Source organism: Ruditapes philippinarum, unplaced genomic scaffold, assembly GCF_026571515.1.
Source record: "Ruditapes philippinarum isolate M1 unplaced genomic scaffold, ASM2657151v2 ctg2368_1_1_1_1, whole genome shotgun sequence".
Taxonomy (NCBI): Eukaryota; Metazoa; Mollusca; class Bivalvia; order Venerida; family Veneridae; genus Ruditapes; species Ruditapes philippinarum.
In genome coordinates this window covers 79,333-101,583 of record NW_026852697.1, presented here as the reverse complement: position 1 = coordinate 101,583, position 22,251 = coordinate 79,333, and the positions used below count along the sequence as shown (strand labels likewise).

Below are 22,251 nucleotides of genomic sequence, written 5' to 3'. Positions count from 1 at the left end.
ACGTGAAAAGCATGGTAAACTGATAATTTTATACGAAAAATAGTTAACAAAACGCTCGATTAACGAATCAGACGTAATGTTTATGCTGGAATAGCGGTAATGAACCTTTTTCAGACCACAGCATCTACGGAAACCTTTGCGGACTCAGACTTTCATTTGGTCTGCTTATTCATATGTTAAAGCACGAACAAAGATGCATGGACCACGCATTTTAAGGACGCAAAAAGTATTAATTATCACGCTCAACATAGTATAAGTGTGGAACATTTTAGATACCTATCCATGAGAATATTTCCAGAAAATATCCATTCAATTATTCTTAATAATCATTATTACCATTAAGCATATAATTAGTAACATTCAATGCAAGTTAATAGTGGCATTTAAAACTGCATAATTACGTACAGTTGTTACACATAGTAGTGAAATTACATTGTTCACTAGTACAGTGCAATAAAATGTAAACTTTGATGTAGCAAACCAAAGGCATTCCATACTCATATACTTTATAAATTATTAAAATGTAGATTAATAAGAAAATAAATTAAACTAAAATATCACGATATAACCTAAGAGCACAATTAAGAACCATTATGAGTTCGGATAAGATAAAAAAAAATAAATAATTGTAGTAAACGTAGTTATATATATATATTTGTAACTGGAACATTGGAAAGTTGATGTATCAGGGTTTAAGACTGGAATGTGTTTGATTAATTTATAAGACGATTAAACAAATCATATTTAAACTTACCATATCTTTGATTTGAATGAGTGATACCGTTATCCGAACATTTACGGTATCTGAGGCATTGTTTACTGGTCTTGTTGCTGGATTATAATTTTTGAATAACACCTCATACAGTCGATCTTCATCACTTGTAATGTTAGCGGTGGAACAAATTAACACATTGTTTACTAGATATAAAATAAAACAACCGAAGTATCGCCTCTTTACGGATGATGACATTTTTATACAGCCAAATTTATCCAATCGAGATCTGGAAATATAAAATATTTATTTATTAATAATAAAGACTTGATTCAAGCATTTATATAACGACATGCACAAAATGACGGTAGCAGGATAGACCATCATTTTCAAGCACGTATTTTCTGTGCTTTGCGGAAATTAAATATATGGGATTATTTAATTTTACCTATGAAATATGGTGCTATATCAGTCAAATATATTTCATATTTTTTAAAAATAAATATGAAATATAAATATGAAAGTGGGCGGAGTCGAAACTCATATTTATTTTAAGGGACTTCTTTCGCCATTTTGTTTAAAAAATCTGATAAATACAACTTTTATGTTGAATTTTGTTTTGAAAACTATCTAGAATGATAGAAAATGGTCTAACTAAGAAAATAAATCCGAACACCAATATCTTTAATTAAGTCATTAACGCTGTACAGACGTTTAAAAAGTTGTTTACGTGACGTCACAATCTAGCGCTAAATATTGCGTGCAAAACAAGACGATACTTATATTACTGCGCGCTGTATAATTGCAGTTGCGTAGCAGGCAAGGGGGTTCATAACCATTTTTCTTTGATAATAAAATTAAATAAAAAAGTTATTTTTTCGTTTTTCGTGAAATATGGTATATATTTTCACGAAACATGATAAAATGCCTCATATTTTCACTCGCCGTCCCGGCTCGTGAAAATATGTGGCATTTTATCATGTTTCGTGAAAATATATTCCATATTTCACTCAAACGAAAAAATATCCTCTTAGTATTTTTTTTCCTTGATAACAATAAGATAAATGTTACACTGGCAATAATTTCTTCTTTCTTAAACTGAAAACATACTAATATACATATTTTGGTTTGTTCATTATATTTTACAGACTTTGTTAGTTAAAAGGCCATATGTTTCCAGTTCCTCATGTCATGATTATCGATGCTACTTTCCCGAGCTTCTACAAACAAATGAACAAACAAATAACAATACAAAAAGTAAAACAAACAACAAAACTGTAAAACAAAATATTGTGAAGACAAAACGAAATTTAACAGAACCTACCTTGTATGTAGCAGTTTCGCGTCTGTCTATCATTAAAAAATACTTTTAGAAAAACTAGAAATTCCTCTGTGTCCATTGTCTAATTGAAATATAATAGTAATAAATACCCTTTTCTAGTCACTGAGGCAATTATCCAACAAATGTTAATAACCGAAATTATCTGTATACCGAAATATCAGATCTGCGATGCATATCATTATATCGTTTGTAAGCCAAATTACATCAGGATGCATGGTTCATTTAGAGACGAGAATCGTTTTACCAGATTAACTTATCATCTTGAACTTTGCATAAATGCCAGCGGCGGCAGAATCGTGGAAATATAGCAGTGTTAACATTCAAGGTGTTTGTGAATGTTTTGGCACGCAGTGTTTTTATTTCACGTTGTGCATGATGTAGCATGCAAACAAAAGACTAGAGTATCAGTCTACCGTTATGTCATTGAACGACGAACGAACGACCGAATAGATAAATAAGTAAATAAATGAATAAATGATTGAATCAAAGAACGAACGAACAATCGAACGAACGAACGACTGAATGAATAAGTGAGCGAGTGAGTGAGTGAGTGAGTGAGTGAGTGAGTGAGTGAGTGAGTGAGTTGAGTGAGTGAGTGAGTGTGTGAGTGAGTGAGTGAGTGAGTGAGTGAGTGAGTGAATGAATTGATTGATGGATGGACGTGCAGACGCACGGACGGACGGGTGGACGGATATAGACAGACAGACAGAAAGATAGAGGTGTTATTTCTTTTACTTTTCTTACCCATCGAGCTTATTTATTATCCATTTAAATACATCCGATAATTAAAATCCAAATCAGCCCAAAATAATAAGTGAACGTGATTTCGTGTTTTGAATGTTAAGGTAGCCTCTAATGTCGTTCGGTCCATGCGATATCTGACTGTCGTGTTTTTCCAATTCGACTTATTGTAGCAAAACAATAACAATTATGCAAATAGCAACAAGATTTACAAGTGAATAAATGGTGTAGAACTGCAATTAACATATTTGATTCATGATCTTAAAGTGTTTTCTTCTCCCAAGGGGATCGTCTCTTTCCAGGTATCAATTGCAACAATGTGTATTTAATAAGAGAAAAAAGCAACGGATTTAAATTGATGCAATATTATTTTTTTAAAGTGACAAGAGGAAAACGGCTCATCACATGGACTTGTATGTATATGAATTAATGCACTGATTTGCTCATAATGAAGGGTTTACACAATTAATTAAACCTAAAATAGAAGCAACAGAATCCATAAAGAACGCACAAAGCAACGATATTGAAAATGTTACACGCTCGGTTTGATTGAGCCTGTTCATGGACGGCACTGTAAAGTGCAAGATACTATCCACACACCCCAACACAGACTTAAGCTGAACTCGACATTTAATTATGGTAATGGTGAAATTTTGAATTTAGAAACATGCACAGATGTGTTTATACTGCGGTTATCATTAAGCCGTAAATCTGAAATTTAGCAATATGGCCTTGACAGTGACGGAGTGACTTACTTTCTCATTCCACACCAAAAGTAAGATAATTATCTGCCAACAATTCTCAATTTCAATAAATAATTTGACTATTTTAATGTTCATTAACCAAAGATTTTTTCATAAAAATGGTTATACATAAAACCTGCCCGAAATCAATATAAAAGACTGCCCAACTCTTTTTATTAAACCGAACTTTTCAGATAATTCTAAAAGATAAAACATTTGTAGAATTAATGTATATAAAATTATTTTCTTTACTTATGCCTTATGTGAACTCACCATTTACCCTTAGATTGGCATAATGATACTGCCTTTTCCTGCACTGAATACAGCGGAATTCAAAATAAAGGCATGCTAACTTTCTATTTCCAAGCTTTTGATTTAATTCATTAATTACTTTTAAGCGAAATTGTTAAATTAATAAATATCGAAAATAAAACTGAATTTGTTTGTTTTGATATAAACATATACAGTAAATTTTCATTATAAAGTACTATAATATAAATTTAATGTACATGTGTATATCAAACAAGTATTTTATAACTTTGAATCGGAATATAGTTGTAAATATATCGACAAAAGAAATGGTTTGAAAACTGTATAGAGTTTGGATTTTAAAAATGAAATTAAGGCTAAATTGATAAGAATGGATTCAGCATATTTCTATAATTTTCCATATTCTTGTTTGTACTTTCGGATAAAGTTACAAAGTAACAGTCCAATTTTCATGGTCATTACTATATGTAACGTATGTATTCTTGTAAAATAGTTTTATTGAATTATTAAATCATGGACTTATCAATGAAAAAGATGCAACGCCTTTACAACATAATGTTAATATTAAAATCCGCCGACCATCAGCAATTTAAGAACTTTGATTTTTTGTCTGTCAAAGTTCTATAACTCTAGGAATGATAAAATCAAGAAGCGAAAAACGTATTATGGACATTTGACCATAATCCTTGTTTTACCATTGACTTCCTTTATGATGGAAATGGAGAAAAATATTTTAACTTTTGTGATCAAAAGCACCTCTCAAAAGTATGGTAACACTGAATATGTGTTTCATTACTTCGAACATACTATTTTTCATTTAGAATGCAAATGTTCCAATTCATTTTTCAACTTGGAGGAGGCAGGGTAGTCGAGGTAAATTAACAATGATATTTTTTTTGTACTTTTTTCCTTTCCGGGAAAATAGCATTAAGGTTCACAAATTAGCATGCACTCCTTACTGTGTCATTTCTCTTGGTGAGCAAGGACAATTCTTGATTAGCATTATGTGTGCCAGTGCTGTCTCCACGCACTCCAGATATTCATTCAAATTGTCACGTGTTAAGGTGAATGTCAAGGACTAAGATTTTTGTCCTAAAGTCCATTTTTATCTGCATTTTGCCCATTGCGAAAATTAACAAGAACAGAAAGAAATTTAGCGTAATACATACTATGATAATATTTTACAACTGCTCGTCCGTCAGTCCGTAAGCTATTTCCAGTCCATTCAGTATAATTTGAACCGATAGAAGGAAATCTTAACTAACTGACAGGCATACTAACCATAATGGGTCGATGTGCAGGACGCATGTTTGGTCCTTCTTAGATTAAGATCAATGTAACACTAAGTCATTCAAAATAATTCTTTTTACTGAAAACAATATGCCGTATTATAAGATTCACATTTATGCATTTATGCAACAGGAACAGTCTTTGTAAGCTAAATTTGAAGTAGATATGTATCCTAACATATCCTTACTCTGGATTTGATTCCACAGCGTTGATTGACAAGTGACTTGCCATTTGTTAAACTTTTAAAACACGTTTGAAAAGGGAAAAAAGAAAAATAACCAGAGATTGTAACTTGTCATTTTATTTGTTGGTCATAAAACGCTTTAAAAAGTATTAGAATTAATATATAAGGGGAAAACGTTTGCGGATAAAGCTTATAGGAATATATTTATGGCATAAGAATTTCTGTAAATGTATTCCTGTTTTTCTTTAATCTCTCAGAATGCATAAAATGATCACTGAAATTAGCGCGTTTCCAATCAGAAAAATCCAAAAAAGCAATCTGTCCAAGACTAGGGCTACAAATTTCCACTCGTCTGTAATTTTCTGTTGGTGTTCGTCTACATACTGTTTCCCCGCTAACATGTTTAACAATGTAGCAATATCATTCTTTGTTCCATTGTCGTCTGCAATTTGGGTTTCAATATCTACGCCCGCTTCATTTGTATAGAGACGCACAAAAGGTTTAGCTCGCGGTTTCAAACAAAGGATACGGGACAGGACGTCATGGGATAGAAATCGTAACCATCTTGGAACACCCTGTCGATGAGGGGTAACATGGTGAAGATTTAAGATGAAAACTGTCATGAAGAGGGACAGTGACGTCATTCCCATTGTGACTGTCAGATAAGTTCCTGTTGGTTAAATTCAGAATATTTTTGAATGTCAAAAAAGCAACGAAAAACTATTGATAAATGATAATCATATGGAATAATTTATGTACACCATTTCCGTTTTAAGTTTGAATTTAGGTAAACTTAAATAAAGCAAACAGTTGCTTCTTCCTTTGATTCTACGTTTGATACATATTAATTTAATGATTAAGCTAGACTTACCTTCGTAGAAGTAAGGCGAAGGTTGATCATAATTTCATCCGACACAAAACTCCCTAAGGGCTCACACAGATTAGGAACGCAGCTACCAGCAGCCAAGGTATTCATTTTTTAGAGAAAGTTACGAGTATATATTTTGGAGCAATTTTATCGGGTGGAAGCGGGCGGGCGTGTGAGCCCTTAGGGAGTTTTGTGTCGGATGAAATCAACCATCGCCTTACTTTTACAAACATAGGTCTAGCTTAATCATTAAATTTCATCCAACACATAAACTCCCTTAAGGGCCCCACAGATTGTTTAGAGCAAATTGCTACGAAATATTCCAATTCGACTCAAAATAATTATATAATAATTATTATACATATATGTACTATGACAAAACAAAACCTCAATAAACATTACAACGACATTATTATTATTATTATATTTATTTTATATATTTCATCATTTAATAATACTCATTTGTAATTCATTAGTATCTTTTGAGAATGTTTTGTTGTAAATTTTTTCAAAAGTACTTGAATTGTTCCAGCCTTCCGCTTTGATAATTTCAGTTAAAGGAACACCTTTGTATAATGCATAAGAAGTACTGGCATGTCTTGTACTATGTGGTTTAAAGTATTCCTGAATTCCGGATTTTAACATTGTAATTTTTATCCATCTGCCGACAGTTTGTTTTGAAACTGAACCATGTGGCTTCACTGTTGATATAAGTAACTGTTTATCTTTTCGCATGTGCATTGTCCTATTTAGATATTCTTTCAAAGTTTCAACAATGCACAGTCGAGAGTTATCCGGGAATGCAATTAATATTATTGGTGGTACATGTACACCTGGTCGCGTTTGTTTCAGAACACTTGTAATCCGAATAATAATTCTGTCAGATCTAATAGAGATATCTGAGACGTTAATTGTATGTGAAGTTTGACACCTCTGTGCCGTGACTAATAAAAACAGCATGCATAGTTTACACGATAATGAAAGAAGCGAGCTAGTGTCCATCTTCTGTAGATAATTTATAACAGTTTTAACGTCCCATGTGGATGTGTACCGTGGCAGTGCCGGTCTTAATTGGAAAATACCTTTCATAAATCTAGTAATTAACTCATTATCCTTTATATCAATGTTGCCCGTCAGTCGAACAAAACAACTAATTGCTGATCTGGCTGTTCCAACAGCGGTGTAACTTAAACCCTGTTCGTAAAGATACTGTAAGAAACCTAAGACTGTGTTTATATGCGGTGCAAAGGGATTTGTCTCCCCTTTACAATAATGTAACCATCTTTTGATATATGAGTCATATTGTTTACGCGTGCCCATTCTCCATGATTCAATGATGATTTTTCTTGTTTGTTTCGGTACCCCTCGCTTTCGTAAAGCTTTCCTGATATACAGAAAGCCAGTAGTGTCATTTTTGTTAAAGGATGTTTTATTCCTGGTTTGTGTACCAAGCTCAATATTTCTTGAGATTTTGGTAATATATAGCATGGACCGTTTATTAATTCTGTTAAAATTGGCCACCACGCCTGTGTTGTCCAGAGTGGGGCAATTATTACTGTCTCTGTTTTGTCCTCTTCGATTTTTTGTAATATGCGCGACATCAGGCTGAAAGGGGGAAACATGTAATATAAACATTTATTCCAAGAAATTGTAAAAGCATCAACAGCAAATGCGTTTTGTTCTGGATATCTAGTTACATATTTTGGCAATTTTGCATTAAGTCTTGAAGCAAATAAATCAATTTCTAATCGTGGAAATTTCATTCTTAGTTTTTGAAAAATTGTTTCACTTAATGACCATTCTAAGTCGTCGTTTCCATTTCTGCTTAAACCGTCTGCCTGTGTATTCGACACTCCAGGCACGTGACACTCGGATAAATGTATTTTCTTTTCAATACACCAAAACCAAATTCGTCGCGCGATACAATCTAAATTTTTTATTTTTCCACCCAAACGATTTATATATGTACAACTAGTTGTATTATCAATGTGAAGACGGACATGCGTATTTGTGATATTTTTTACAAAATGTCTTTAGTCCAATTTCGCACGCTTTCAGTTCTAAAACATTTATATGCATCTTTTGTTCGTCAACTGACCAGTATCCTTGGGTATTCAGATAATTGGTTTTATCATGAGCTCCATACATTTTTTAATGAAGCGTCTGTGTAGATATTTATTGTGGGAGGTGTTATTGTTATTGTGTTAAAACTTTTCCGAAGGTTGTCAATCCACCATTGAATGGTATCAAATAACGTATTTGGAATAGACATAAATGAGTCAAAATTTCCAGAATGAATTTTGAGTTGTTTCTCTTTTATCTTTTCTAACGGTCTAATATACAAAGTGGCGTACCGGACCCCCGGTGATGCGGCTGTCATTTTTCCTATTAGTTTTGCATACTCGCGTATAGTTATCCTCTTTTTTCGTAAAAAAATCGCAACAAATGTTAATGATGTTCATCTTGTTTTTCTTCTGTTAATCGCACTGTCATAGTCTCAGAGCAGAGTATGAACCCTAAGAAAACAAACTTTTTGCATGATATAAGTACCGACTTTGATTCATTTATCGTAAGTCCCAAACTGTCCATTAATTTTACTGTATCTATAACATTTTTTGAAACAAGTTTTGAAAAGAATCTCCATTAAACATGAAATCATCTATAAAATATACGCTAACGTGGCCCAAGTGCTCGTAGGTGTGCGAACACCGGTTTTAAAACTTTTGTCCAGATTTTTTGGACTTAGGGAATAACCCATAACCAGCGCGGTAAATTGATACTTAATTCCGTCAAAGAAAAAACGGAAATATTTCCGATCGCTTTCCCTTATACTAATAGAATAATATGCATCTGACAAATCGACCGAAGCCAAGTAACCGTCCTTCCTCATTAAACACAATGCTGATTGTAAAGTTTCCATTTTAAAAATGTGATTTATCTACATAGTTAGTATTAAATTGCTTGAGATTTAAAATAATTCTAATGCGTCCATCTTTTTTCGGTCTAATAAAAATGTTTGATATAAATTCATTTTCGATGTCATCCGTAGCTAATTCAATTATGCCGCAATTTAAGAAACGAGACAACTCCTGCCTAATTTTATCACACTCATTAACAGTAAAATTGATTGGTTTTGGAATTCTAGATTGTTTTGGTATTGAGTTTAATGTAATTTCACATCCGCGTATTGTTTTTAAAATCCATTTGTCGGAGGTAATACTTTCCCATATATTTATATTTTCTTTAGTTTTTCCGGCTTTGAAATTATTTTGTGTGTTTTGAAAACAAACTTTAAAAGATTCACTTACTGATATTACTTCTTCATGTTTTTCTGTATCCCTTTCCCCCTTTGTCTTCCTGTGTAATTTTGATTTGTTCGTGGAGGGTAGGCCATCGTTGTTGAATATTGATACTTGTTGAATGTTCGGTTCCGATTGTATGACCCCCCTCCCCTTTTCCCTAAAAAAGGCTCTTTTGATGTAAGACTTGTTCTGTTTTCTTTCAGTTGCTTGATATTCTCGTTCAATTTATCTCCAAACAAATTTGTGGCCGAAGGTGTATTGTCGCAAAGTGGTTTGAAAATTGGAAGCAAATCTTTCTTAATTTTTTCCATGCGGTTTTCATTTGAACGCACAATGGTTTGGGCTAAACACTTAAATATGTCCCCAACTAGATCTTTCACCGTAGCTATCTGTGGTTGAGGTTGTTTTAATAATTCTAAGGCTTTCAATGTCGGTATCAGTGCCAAGCACATACCCTGTTGACATTTCTGGACAGCAAAATCATACGATTTTGTGTCCTTTTTTAATTGCTTCCATACTTGTTCGTCCACTCTTGGGATTTGTAAATTCTCCACATTTACTGGTCTTTTATGTTTGTCTTGTAATAGTTTTGTTTTCTCTGGTTTTGATTTTGATCTTAACGCTTTATTTGCTACATTGGCAAGATCCTCGTGGATAGCGTCCCCTGTTTCGTCTGCATTCTGGAAAAAATCTTGCAGCTCGGACCATTCTTCCCTGTCGGGAGCCTCCCTACTTTCCTCCAGAAATTGGTCTAATTCATCATTATTGTCCGAATCACTGGAATCATTGCCTGATGAAGCTGAGGTCAATTTGCGTCTCTTTATTGTCGCTGGTGAATGGTCCCTATTTTGTTTGCGTTTAAGGTCATTAACCTCATTTGTTAATGTCTTCAATGTAGCGTTAATTGAGGTTAGGGAGTTATGCAAGAAGGTGTCTGACGTCACTGTCTCATTACCCATTTGTTCCAACCGTTCAAAGATATTGTTGGTTGTCTGTTGCGCATGCGTCCTCCCTGTACTTCCGCCCTGGCCTACGGCCAAGTCATGCTGGAAAACAATACATCTAGTCTAACTGACTGACAATGGATAGATATCTATCATTAAGCAACAAGTGCAATAATATCGTACAAATTTAAATATCGTTATTGTAAGAAATTATATGATGTATATCCATCTATTACCAACTTAATTTGTACGTAAAACCATAGTTGTTCGATATTTAGGCTAATTTGACGTGTTATCCGTCTTTTCGCCGACCATATGAAAAAAAAATTTATAACGCGATGTATTTCCATCGCTAACAAAACCAATTTTTTGGCAATTTATTGACTTTGAATCTAATAACATACTGATTCGTTTTGTAGCATATTTGACGTGGTATCCGTCATGCCCCGTCCATTATGAACGGTCAATAACAACGCGATGTATATCCATCGCTGTTGTGTGTTTTGAACAGTTGAACGTGGTATCCATTCATAAACTGTTTCCATATTGCAGAATTTTAATTTTTGTGACGTGGTATCCATCACTTATAATTTTATGTATCAATGATTCTTCAATAAAACTTGCCTCTGCTTTTTATAATTATTATAATTTGTAAAAATTAATATTACAACAAATAAAAAGAAATCTAAATAATAACGTTTAAACATACCTCGTTGTCATTCTCATCCATTTTTATTATTGTCCAATTTTTCACTATCCTCAATAAAAAAATTCTTTGATAGAAGTTTTGTTTTAGAATATTGTAACGTGTTAACCTTAGCTGCTGAAGCCTCGTAATGAATACCTTGGCTGCTGGTAGCTGCGTTCCTAATCTGTGAAGCCCTTAAGGGAGTTTATGTGTTGGATGAAATTTGTTTGATTTATCCCAGGTTTAGGGATATGATTTTATGTATCATAGACATAAACAAAAAACAGAAAACGAGATATTATCCAAAAGTAATGAAAAGTAAGATTAATAAATGAGCCGCGCCATGACAAAACCATCGTAATGCGTTTGCGACCAGCATGGATCCAGACCAGCCTGCGCATCCGCGCAGTCTGATCAGGATCCATGCTGTTCGCTATCAGTTTCTCTACTTGTTATAGGGTTTTTAAGCGAAAAGCATGTATCCTGATCAGACTGTGCGGATGCGCAGCTGGTATGCATCCATGCTGGTCGCAAACGCATTACATTGGTTTTGTCATGGCACGGCTCAATTAAAATATCACACCCTCTCTAGCACCGGGTAACGTAATAATTTATCCTTAGCACTTGTAGTATTAAAAACATTGGTTTGTTAAAATTACTATAAAAATGCTCAGATGACATTGTAAAATAATTCGATCGTAAATGATCGTTTAATATCATATATACATACCAATCAATGGTACAGATTGTGACGACACTGGAACCTTTTCCGAAATTACCAGCATAAATACGGAAAATGCAAGAAATACCGTAACTCCAAGTGAAACCTTGTCTCCACTATCTGCTGGTAGCAGAAACACAAGTAAGTTCAAAACTGTCAGCCACAAACATGGACAAATTATGGTATAAAAGTAATATAAAGGAATCCGTCGTATGGTAATTGTTACTGTGATATCAACGTAGATTTCAGGACAACAGATATATTGGAGTCGATTTAATTTAGCCTTGAATTCATCTAGTTTCCATTCTGTATTAGAGAAGAAATACTCCGAAATATCTTCAACATCGTCATCCATCATTAATAGATTGACCTGAAATTTTATAAGAAGTTTGGGATCACTATGCTGATGTTTTTGTATGCTAGCACAAAACTAGATGAAGAAATGCTCTTAAATCTATCAAACTATGAGAAAACAAAGATTAACAATAAAAAACAACAAAAAAACACAACAGAGGGGCATGATGACCGTTATTTATCGTTCACCTGAATGTAAATAACTCGGCAAAAAATCATTCAAGCGGAAAACCCGTGCAATATCCGCAAGGACTTGAGCTACATATCAATCTTGCAAAGTTTAATTGAAATTGCATCAGTGGTATAAGAGAAGAAGTCCGGACAAACTTTAAAAATAAAAAATTATTAAAGTGCCATAACTCTTACAAAAATCATTGAACCGGAAAATGCTGACAATATGCACAAATAGACTTGGTACTGATCATTCCTGTAAAGTTTGGATGAAATTGCAAAAGTATTTTATGGGAAGTAGTCCGGACAAGTTTTGTGACGGACGGACAGACAGACGACGGAGAAGTGATCCCTATATGTCGCCACTACTCCGTAGAGGCGACACAAAAATGGCTTTATTATACTCTTCAGGCAATGGTTAATATAATATTTACTTTTAATCCATTGTGTGTCCATGAGGCGAATTTCAGTATACAACTCTGTACGTCAAAAGGAAAGTTACGTATATTCATGGCACATGAACTGTGTAACTGTAACGACTGGGACCACATTACCTTACCGTCAGAATCTATAATCACATTGCCCTGCATTTTACCGGATTTGGAATCGTCGGCACTTAAAAAGAGTAGATTTCTAAATCAGCGATTGCAAGAAACAAAATAAAGCTCAAAAGTATAAAAGTTAAAATTGTTATTTATTAAATAAGTAATACATCCGATGTCATATATAAAGAACTGTGAACATTCTGGAAAACAAGCAGAGATTCTAAACTGTGTTTGTTGTTGCGTTAAACACATATTACAAGTTTCCCGATACACAAAGACATGTGAAAAGTGAATAGTTTTCCTGCGCGAGATTGGATACAAATGACGTCATATATCACGTCATAACTAATAACTATTGAAAGTTTTTTCTGAAGGTATTTGCATCCTAATGCATTACCTCCGCGTTGAAGAGTATTCAAATAGGCTAGAACTACTGTTAACTACATTGAAAATGAGGGCCATGGGTTCAATCCCCAGAAGGGTCAACTTTTTTTTTCTTTCTTTTAACATTATTTATGTATCTCTCATGTCCCATTTGGAAAGTAAAAAGTGTTTAATTTTGATTTTTTTTTAATTTATATAGGTATTTATTGGCTAAATTATGCTAAATCTAGTAATACATATGGTACCTGATATTTTCAAAGTGTAATATAATCAAAACTAGACGGTAAAAGTATTTCATATTTTACAAGATCAACCAATATACTTTTTTAAAAATTTAGGGAAACTTTGAAAACAGGCACTCATTTGGGTAAATTTTAAGAATTTGTTTTATTAGGCTCCCTAAGTAGAAAAATGGTCAGACACGTGGTAAAAATGGGTGGGGTAGGGTAACATTTTTATACATGTTTCATAAATTTTAAGTAGAAACCATAATTTTGATTATGTGGATTGTTAGCTGAATGGTACTATTTGTTTCTTACCAAAAATTAATGGGAAAACATTTGTCATTAGAAAGTTATTGCAGATTATTTAAAGGTTCCTCAATTCTAAAAAAGGGCCCTCATAACATCCTAGCTTCAGTTCAGAAAAGTGGCCATAACTTGATTTCCTTACGGTAAACTTTGTTTAAATTTTGCATACAGGTGTACTTTTAGGTATACATCTGACCTATGATGTCAATTTTTGTATACATTGCTTGCAATGTATACAGAGTTATAAGCTATATCTCAGAAATAGATACAGGTTTATGTTTTACCGAACAACAGAAACTAGTTCTTCATTCTGCAGTATTCCGACTACACATCATTAAAATAGTGTTTGCAAAGTTGTTTAAATGCTTTGAAAGTTCCAAATCGTTCATTTTTATGAAGTAATAGACTCTACATTCCTTTAAAGGAAAAAAATAACAGTTCATTGATAAAATCGTAGTTTATACCTACGCGTTAAACTTCGCATATACGCATGCGCTTGCTAGCATGAATGAATACATCGTAAATATAGTAAATCGATACCGCTTATGCTAAAACAATACAAAATAAGCTTTTTTTAAACCGCTAGTTTGTTGTGATTAAATGTCCGATTTTAAAATGTATTACACCAATAGAAAGCTTTGGATCTTAGCTTCAACACAATATAAATTTCAATACATCTTTTGACTCCAAAGTATTTAAATTAACTGTTAAACCTACCATATGTCAGACCATTTTACATGCGATTGATACGCAATGATAAGAATAGCCTGTCGTCTGCTAGTTCTGAAAGTGTATATCGGTGAATTATATAAATGGGACGAAACATCTCAGATAGATATTTAATCAAATAAAATTCCTGATTTATATTTATGCAATAAAATTGCCCTAAAATGTTTTACAAAATGAGTATGGAGCTCCGTCACAAAATTTACCAGCGTATACCTGAAAATGTTTTTTTTTTTTTTTTTTTTTTTTTAAACTGGCAATTATCGTGACTTCGAAAAATAGAAATTTCGTAAGCTATTCTTTTGAACACCTTTTTTAACACATGATTTTCCTTTCACTTTTGTATGCCTTAGATTTTTGAAAAGAAATATGTTTTGAAATTCAGCTTCAGTACGGGTAAAAATAAAGATTCGGCCGCTCGACCGTTCGACCCATTACAATTCGTCGACGATTAAGCCAGAGTATGGAGCTAAATATAGTTATATGTGGCAAGATTCGACGAGAAGAAATAATCATTTGAAACAGTAAATCAGTGTACGCATTAAGAAATAAATACATTATGTTATTTTAATCTGCTTATATTAATTGCCGAAAAACACCAAAAAATTACCAAAAAACACTTAAAAAACAAAGAAATATTAATTCAGCAATATAATCAATTTTGATGGTTTTTTGATGAAATTGGTTTTTGTCGGTTATTTGATGAAATGGGTTCAATAATATCAGTTTTAAATCGATGATATATACAATTGGTATAATTCCAACAAAATAAGTTTTATCTACTTTTTTCTATCCTAATGATTAAAATTTACTTTCTTTTTGCAACAAGTGTAAATTAGGGAATGATTCTATTCTGTATTAAATGCGATATGAAAGTGTTTTTCGGCAAAGTAACAGTCTAGCGTCAAAAAAAAAACATGGAAAAGCCGGAATACACATTTTTACGGGCATTAGTTAAAACAAGAGCCGCTATTATTTTTCAACCTTTTAAATGAATAACTATTACTTTTTTGTTACCAATGTAAAATGTCAGTGATGTTATTTTTATAAATACAGCATGAAAGTGTTTTTTCGGCTACGTAACGGTCTAGCGTCAAAAAAATGGAAAAGCCCAAATAAAAAAAACAACAACACATTTTACTTGCGATGAAATGGACATTTCAAAAATAAGAACTATTAAATAAAATTTTCAACCGTCTAAATGAATGATTATAACATTATATGTGTAAGCAATGTAAAATATCAGTAATATTTTTGTAATAAACATTGTATGAAATTGTTTATCGGCTATGATACTGCCTAGCGTCAAAAACATAGAAAAAATAGATAAACAAGCAACACATTTTACTTGCAATAAAATACTAGATATATTTTTAAAAAAAAATGCTGCTAAATACATTTTTCAACCGTTTAAATGAATAACTATGACATAGAATTTATTACCTTTGTAAAATGTCAGTTATTTTTTGTAATAAGAACAGTATGAAAAAGTCAGTGGTGAAACTTATAGGTTGGCTCAGGGTAAGGTTAGCTTGGGTTCCAGTCTGTCGATTTTTTGTTATGTTTCTGTTTGGCAAAATCGACACTATCAAAACGACGAACGAATACGGAATATTAAGCGCATATGTTATGAACAAAAAAAATGTTATGAATAAGCAAAAACTATCAACGCCTGAATCCCAGGCTAGGTGAGGTTTTAGATTGTTGAATGTCGGCCATCCATCTTATTTCAACTCTGGTCTGTCCACATTTAGCATCGTCGGATACCCACGGCCGAACCATTTACATTTATCAGTTATGTCATGTTAAATGTTAATCAACCATGTGTATCCGACGCTGACATTACAGTTGTTAACTAATCTGCTGGTCATTTAGTTTGTTAACACTCTACTGTTCACACATTTGTCCCAATTGTCACACAACATCGTAAGAATGTGTGTGACAGGTTTTGCTCGAGTTTGAACATGGATCACCTTGGTTGAAAATCAGAAGTATGTCACAGAAGCCAAAAAATAGAAAAAAATATTTTAGCTCAATGGTTCATCTAGAGTTAAGAAGTTGGTAACACAACCTGATTATGGAAAAACCCTTGTTAACTTGCTGTCCAATATAAATGGATTTCTTGGAAAGGTTTTTCATGAAGACTATATGTAATAATTATTGAATAATGAAAATATTACAGTACATTTGAATTGTTGTGATTATAGATTTCATTTTTATTAATTAACGATAAAGTAATGCATTTGAAAATTAATGTGTAGAGATTAATACAACGCACCGGAATATATTTATTAATGCATCAAAGTACAGTACATAGATGTACTATAATTTGGTTATTAAGTCTTGTAGGATGATTCAATTAATTGACTTTGTATAGTTCAAGCCAGATCATGTATTTTATCAGATAGCATCACTGGAAACTCAATATGACTGTTTCAATATTCTATACTGCAGTCCATTTAACGGGTGTTTCAAAAAATGATTTCTTTATTGCTCATCTATCAGCTTGCCCTAGCAATACACAGATGGAACATTACATCTTCTTTGACTCATAAATAACTTTTGAAGAAAAAAACCTTGGTGCATGTGAATCACTTGTTAGGGACATAGATCTTGGTCAGAAGATGATCCCTATTGTTTTCGAGGTCAGTAGGTTAAAATCAACATGGCTTTGATGACAAAAATGGAAAATATTATCAAGCAATGTATACTTCAGTACTTTCAGTGCTTTGATTTAGTTCCTTATAGTGCCCATTAGGGTCCTAATACCTGAAATGGTTTCTTGTAGATCTAGTAAATCTATTGTCAGTAGTTATAAGGCATGAATTATTTCTGTTGAATTTGAACAGCACTAATTTAAAGGTTAATAAGTGGTTTTACGTCGCACAAACATTGTTGGTTTTACGTCGCACAAACATTGTTGTTTTACGTCGCACAAACATTGTTGGTTTTACGTCGCACAAACATTGTTGTTTTACGTCGCACAAACATTGTTGTTTTACGTCGCACAAACATTGTTGTTTTACGTCGCACAAACATTGTCGGTTTAACGTCGCACAAACATTGTCGGTTTAACGTCGCACAAACATTGTTGGTTTAACGTCGCACAAACATTGTTGGTTTAATGTCGCACAAACATTGTTGGTTTAACGTCGCACAAACATTGTTGGTTTAACGTCGCACAAACATTGTTGGTTTTACGTCGCACAAACATTGTAAAAGTCATACACTTTCAAGACTTTCCAGCAATTAAACCTCAAACGCGGCAAAATGTACTAAAACAGCTTTGAGGAAAACTGTCGAGCAGTTCCGATTTTTACATCACCCGATGTACAGAATCAGTACTGTTCGCAATCGTAAACACAACACTCCTTATATCTTTTTTTTCTTTTTTTGCACTGAATTTTGTTGGTTTTATAAAAGAAATTGTGAATTACATTTAATTAACTTTATCTGTAAAATTAAAAGTATATCGCTAGTATTATGGCATACGTACCTATTGTATAACATTACATCCGGTAACCAAATAGTATCAGACGGTACGAAGATTTCCTTCAGTCCATTATAGTGATCAGGGTTCCAATTTAGGCTCTCGTCTTTCCAGTGCTTTAGATGTAAAGCAAAATGACTTGCTTAAAGCCACATCATGCCTCAGAAAATGTTTAATTATTTAGAAATGGCATGTGCTTAATAATGTTTTTTAAAATGGATGTAGAGTATGTTAGATGTTTACCAACAAAATACTAATTTACTTTAAGCATAACCATTGCCAAGAGAGCTAAAGTGGCAAAAACATGTATTTTGCATGAAAGAAAAATTGTCGTCTGCTAAAAATGTCATTCACTAGATTTTTATATGTTTTATAAAACATAATAAAATAATGTAAAACGGGTACAATTTCAAAAATGGTACTAATTTGCATTTTCGCTAAACTGTCTTTTTGCTTTTTTAATCAGGAGTACCGTTACAGTGAATTAGTATTCTGTATGGAACGCAAGAATCCAGATAGTTTAAAAATGTTAGCTTTTATAAATAATTTCATCACATTCAACAGTGCAATTAGCGTTCTTAAAAACTATTATTTTAAACATTACAAAAGCAAGTTCGATATGCATAGAAAAGAAACAAATCGCATTTATTTCTTAGACTAAATGTACCTGTAAGTCGACATACTTTCTATTACATATAAACATGATCATCCATGAATTATTATATTGATGTTCTTCAAGTTGGTCGATTAAAATGGAAATAAAAAGTGAACATGTCCCGTTGAAACTCTGACTAATGTAATTGTCCTGTCTCATCGAATTTGGAATGATTTATTTAAATTTTTAGGGATTGCAACAAAATAAAAAAAACAATAGGAAAAAGTCCTGTTAGACAGCAGAATAGCAAAGGCTAAACACTTTTGGATTAAGCAGGTCAAAGATTAGACTAACAATTAAAAAAACAAATAGGTCAAAAGTCTTACTTGGTAAAGCCATATATGTGTGCGCAAAACTTGATTAGTTTCATCCTGAAAAAAATGAATTAGTTTTAGTTTTATAATTAATAACATAATATTAGTTTTTATATGACCGAACGAGGCATATAAAACGTTCACGAGCTTGAAATCCGTTTGAATTCAGGGTTTAATTTGATAATCGAGTCAAGCATTTTTAAGTGTTGAAAATTAAGTACCGCTCACACCGATGCTAGGGGGCTTGAGGGATGTTGCACTTTTTCATTATCCATCATGTACAGACTAAATCAAACCGACTCTGCAATGTTCATCTAATTTTGTAATTTTTAATTCTTCCAAGGGATCACTTTTTTCCAGATATTTAAAATTCCATATAGGAGATAATACTTGTGTCACATTGTTCGTAGTTTAATGCAAGAATTCATGCTAATAATTACTAAGAATCTTAAACGTGCTTCTGAAGAGAATAAACAGAATGGAAGATCTCATTTGGGCAATTCGTAAGACGTATGACCTACGCAAAGTATCTAAACAAATTATTAGAAAGTCTTTAGAAATGTAGGAAATTACTTTTAAGTCAACATTCAACGGATTCAAGCTTGCATTGTCAAGTCGTGTGCCAAGTTAATCGCTTAAATTAATATAGGATGATTTACTGAGATAATAATGTTCTGGACAAAACTTTTACAATTAAATATAATTATCACATGGCGTTTCCATATGACCTATACTGTGCGGGTGTGACGTAAAAACAATCAAACAACATGTCGTTTATATATGTTGTTTTACTTAGGATTTTCCAGTCCTTTAGATTATTGATTATTGGTCAGTGCTTGGGATGGAGGGTGTGGTGGCTGAATTTTGCCATTTTAGTTTTTGCCCAGCGACCCAGCCTAGCAAAAAGTCGAAAATAAACATAACTTGACGAAAGCAAGAATGGAACAACTCAGCCATCATAGGCATGAGAGATATTCCACCTTTTATTTTATCTCTTGAACAGGTGCAATCAAATCGAGTCTGTAATTCTTTCCATATTTTTGAAAGTTATAGCAATGCTTTGGAATGTAACACATCAATTACATTCCTGCATGAAGGTATATATCAAATTAACGGGGGAAGAAAACATAGATTTCATTTAATATAATCACGCAAGCATTCGCCGTTGTTGTTGTGCCTTTTTTAACTCAGGGTGAATGGAAAAGATAGCCCACGGTCCTTTGACGAATAGTTTCATTATCGAAAAATAACTGGTAATTGCACGTGAATAGCATGGTAAACTGATAATTTCATACGAAAATAGTAAACAAAACGCTGGATTAACGAAATAACGTAAAGCTTATGCTGGAATAGCGCTAATGCAACTTTTTCAGACCACAGCATCTACGGAAACCTTTGTGGACTCAGACTTTCATTTGGTCTGCTCCTGCAGATGTTAAAGCACGAACAAAGATGCATGGACCATGAATTTTAAGGACGCAAAAAGTATTAATTAGCACGCTCAACATAGAATAAGTGTGGAATATTTTATATACCTACCTATGAGAATATTTCCAGAAAATATCTATTCAATTATTCATAATAATCATTATTACCATTAAGCATATAATTAGTAACATTCAATTCAAGTTTATAGTGGCATTTAAAACTGCATAATAACGTACAGCTATTACACATAGTGAAATTACATTGTTCTACGGTCTATCAACTAGTACAATGCAATTAAATGTAATTTGTGATGTAGAAAACCAAAGGCATTCCCGACACATATACATTATAAAAAGAAATACATTTTATTAAATGTAGATTAATAAGTTTATACAATTAAACTAAAATATCACGATATAACCTAAGGGCACAATAAGGAACCAATATGAGTTCGGATAAGATAAAAAAAAATTAAATAATTGTACTGAACGTAGTTGGAAGTGTTACAGATTTGTAATAACTTAAACGTTGAAAAGTTGGTGTATCCGGGTTTAAGATTGGAATGTGTTTGATTTTTAAGAGATTAGAAAAACATATTTTAACTTACCATATCTTTTATTTGAACGAGTGATACCGATATCCCAACATTTACGGTATCTGAGGCATTGTTTACAGGTCTTGTTGCTGGGTTATAATTTTTAAATAACACCTCATACAGTCGATCTTCATCACTTGTAATGTTAGCGGTAGAACAAATTAACACATTGTTTAATAGATATAAAATAAAACAATCAAAGTATTGCCTCTTAACGGATGATGACATTTTTATACAGCCAAATTTATTCAAACGAGATCTGGAAATATAAAATATTTATTTATTAATAATATAGACTTGATTCAAGCATTTATATAACGACATGCACAAAATGACATGTCTAATGAAATTGAGTGTCTATTTTTTCGAATTTAAGTTTGTCAGCTTCCTTACTTCCGGTAGCAGGATGGACCATCATTTTCACGCACGTATTTTCTGTGCTTTGCAGAAATTAAAAATATGTATTTGTTTTTGATAACAATAAGATAAATGTTACACTGGCAATAAATTCTTCTTTCTTAAACTGAAAACATACTAATATACACACTTTGGTTTGTTCATTATATTTTACAGACTTTGTTAGTCATAACTCGCGATGTTACTTTCCCGAGCTTCTACAAATAAACAAACAAAGGAACAAACAAATAACAATACAAAAAGAAAAACAAGCAACAAAATTGTAAAACAAAATATTGTGAAGACAAAACGAAATTTAACAGAACCTACCTTGTATGTAGCAGTTTCGCGTCTGTCTATCACTAAACAATATGTTTAGAAAAACTAGAAATTCCTCTGTGCCCTTTCAATCCATTGTCTAATTGAAATATAATAGTAATAAATACCCTTTTCTAGTCACTGAGGCAATTATCCAACAAATGTTAATGACCAAAATTATCTGTATACCGAAATATCAGATCTGCGATTTATATCATTATATCGTTTGTAAGCCAAATTACATTAGGATGCATGGTTCATTTAGAGACGAGAATCGTTTTACCAGATTAACTTATCATCATGAACTTTGCATAAATGCCAGCGGCGGCAGAATCGTGGAAATATAGCAGTGTTAACATTAAAGGTGTTTGTGAATGTTTTGGCACGCAGTGTTTTTATTTCACGTTGTGCATAATGTAGCATGCACACAAAGACTACAATGTTGATTATTAACGAACGAACGAAATGTAATGTATTGAATGATGGATGGACGAAAGAACGAACGAACGAAATGATGAAATTTATTGAATGAAGGACAAA

At 32.7% G+C, this 22,251-nt stretch overlaps 1 protein-coding gene across 3 annotated transcripts in view; it reads right to left on the bottom strand.

Annotated features, from left to right (window-relative positions):
- The window catches only part of LOC132721379 (neuronal acetylcholine receptor subunit beta-3-like), a 33,260-nt gene extending 11,220 nt beyond the window's left edge, over positions 1-22,040 (bottom strand). The window contains exons 1-7 of one of the 3 annotated variants that reach the window (XM_060705676.1): positions 21,724-22,038; positions 21,010-21,256; positions 18,987-19,031; positions 18,012-18,121; positions 12,765-12,945; positions 11,815-12,175; positions 5,379-5,952 (exon numbers count right to left, since the gene is read on the bottom strand). In XM_060705676.1, coding sequence (XP_060561659.1) covers positions 5,528-5,952; positions 11,815-12,175; positions 12,765-12,945; positions 18,012-18,121; positions 18,987-19,031; positions 21,010-21,225 — 1,338 coding nt within the window. In that variant the 5' untranslated portion in view covers positions 21,226-21,256; positions 21,724-22,038 and the 3' untranslated portion in view covers positions 5,379-5,527. Of the gene's footprint in view, positions 1-754; positions 1,002-2,036; positions 2,335-5,378; positions 5,953-11,814; positions 12,176-12,764; positions 12,946-18,011; positions 18,122-18,986; positions 19,032-21,009; positions 21,257-21,723 lie in introns of those variants that run through there. The other 2 variants (XM_060705685.1, XM_060705691.1) reach the window with 2 other exon arrangements.
- Positions 22,041-22,251: the final 211 nt, after the last annotated feature.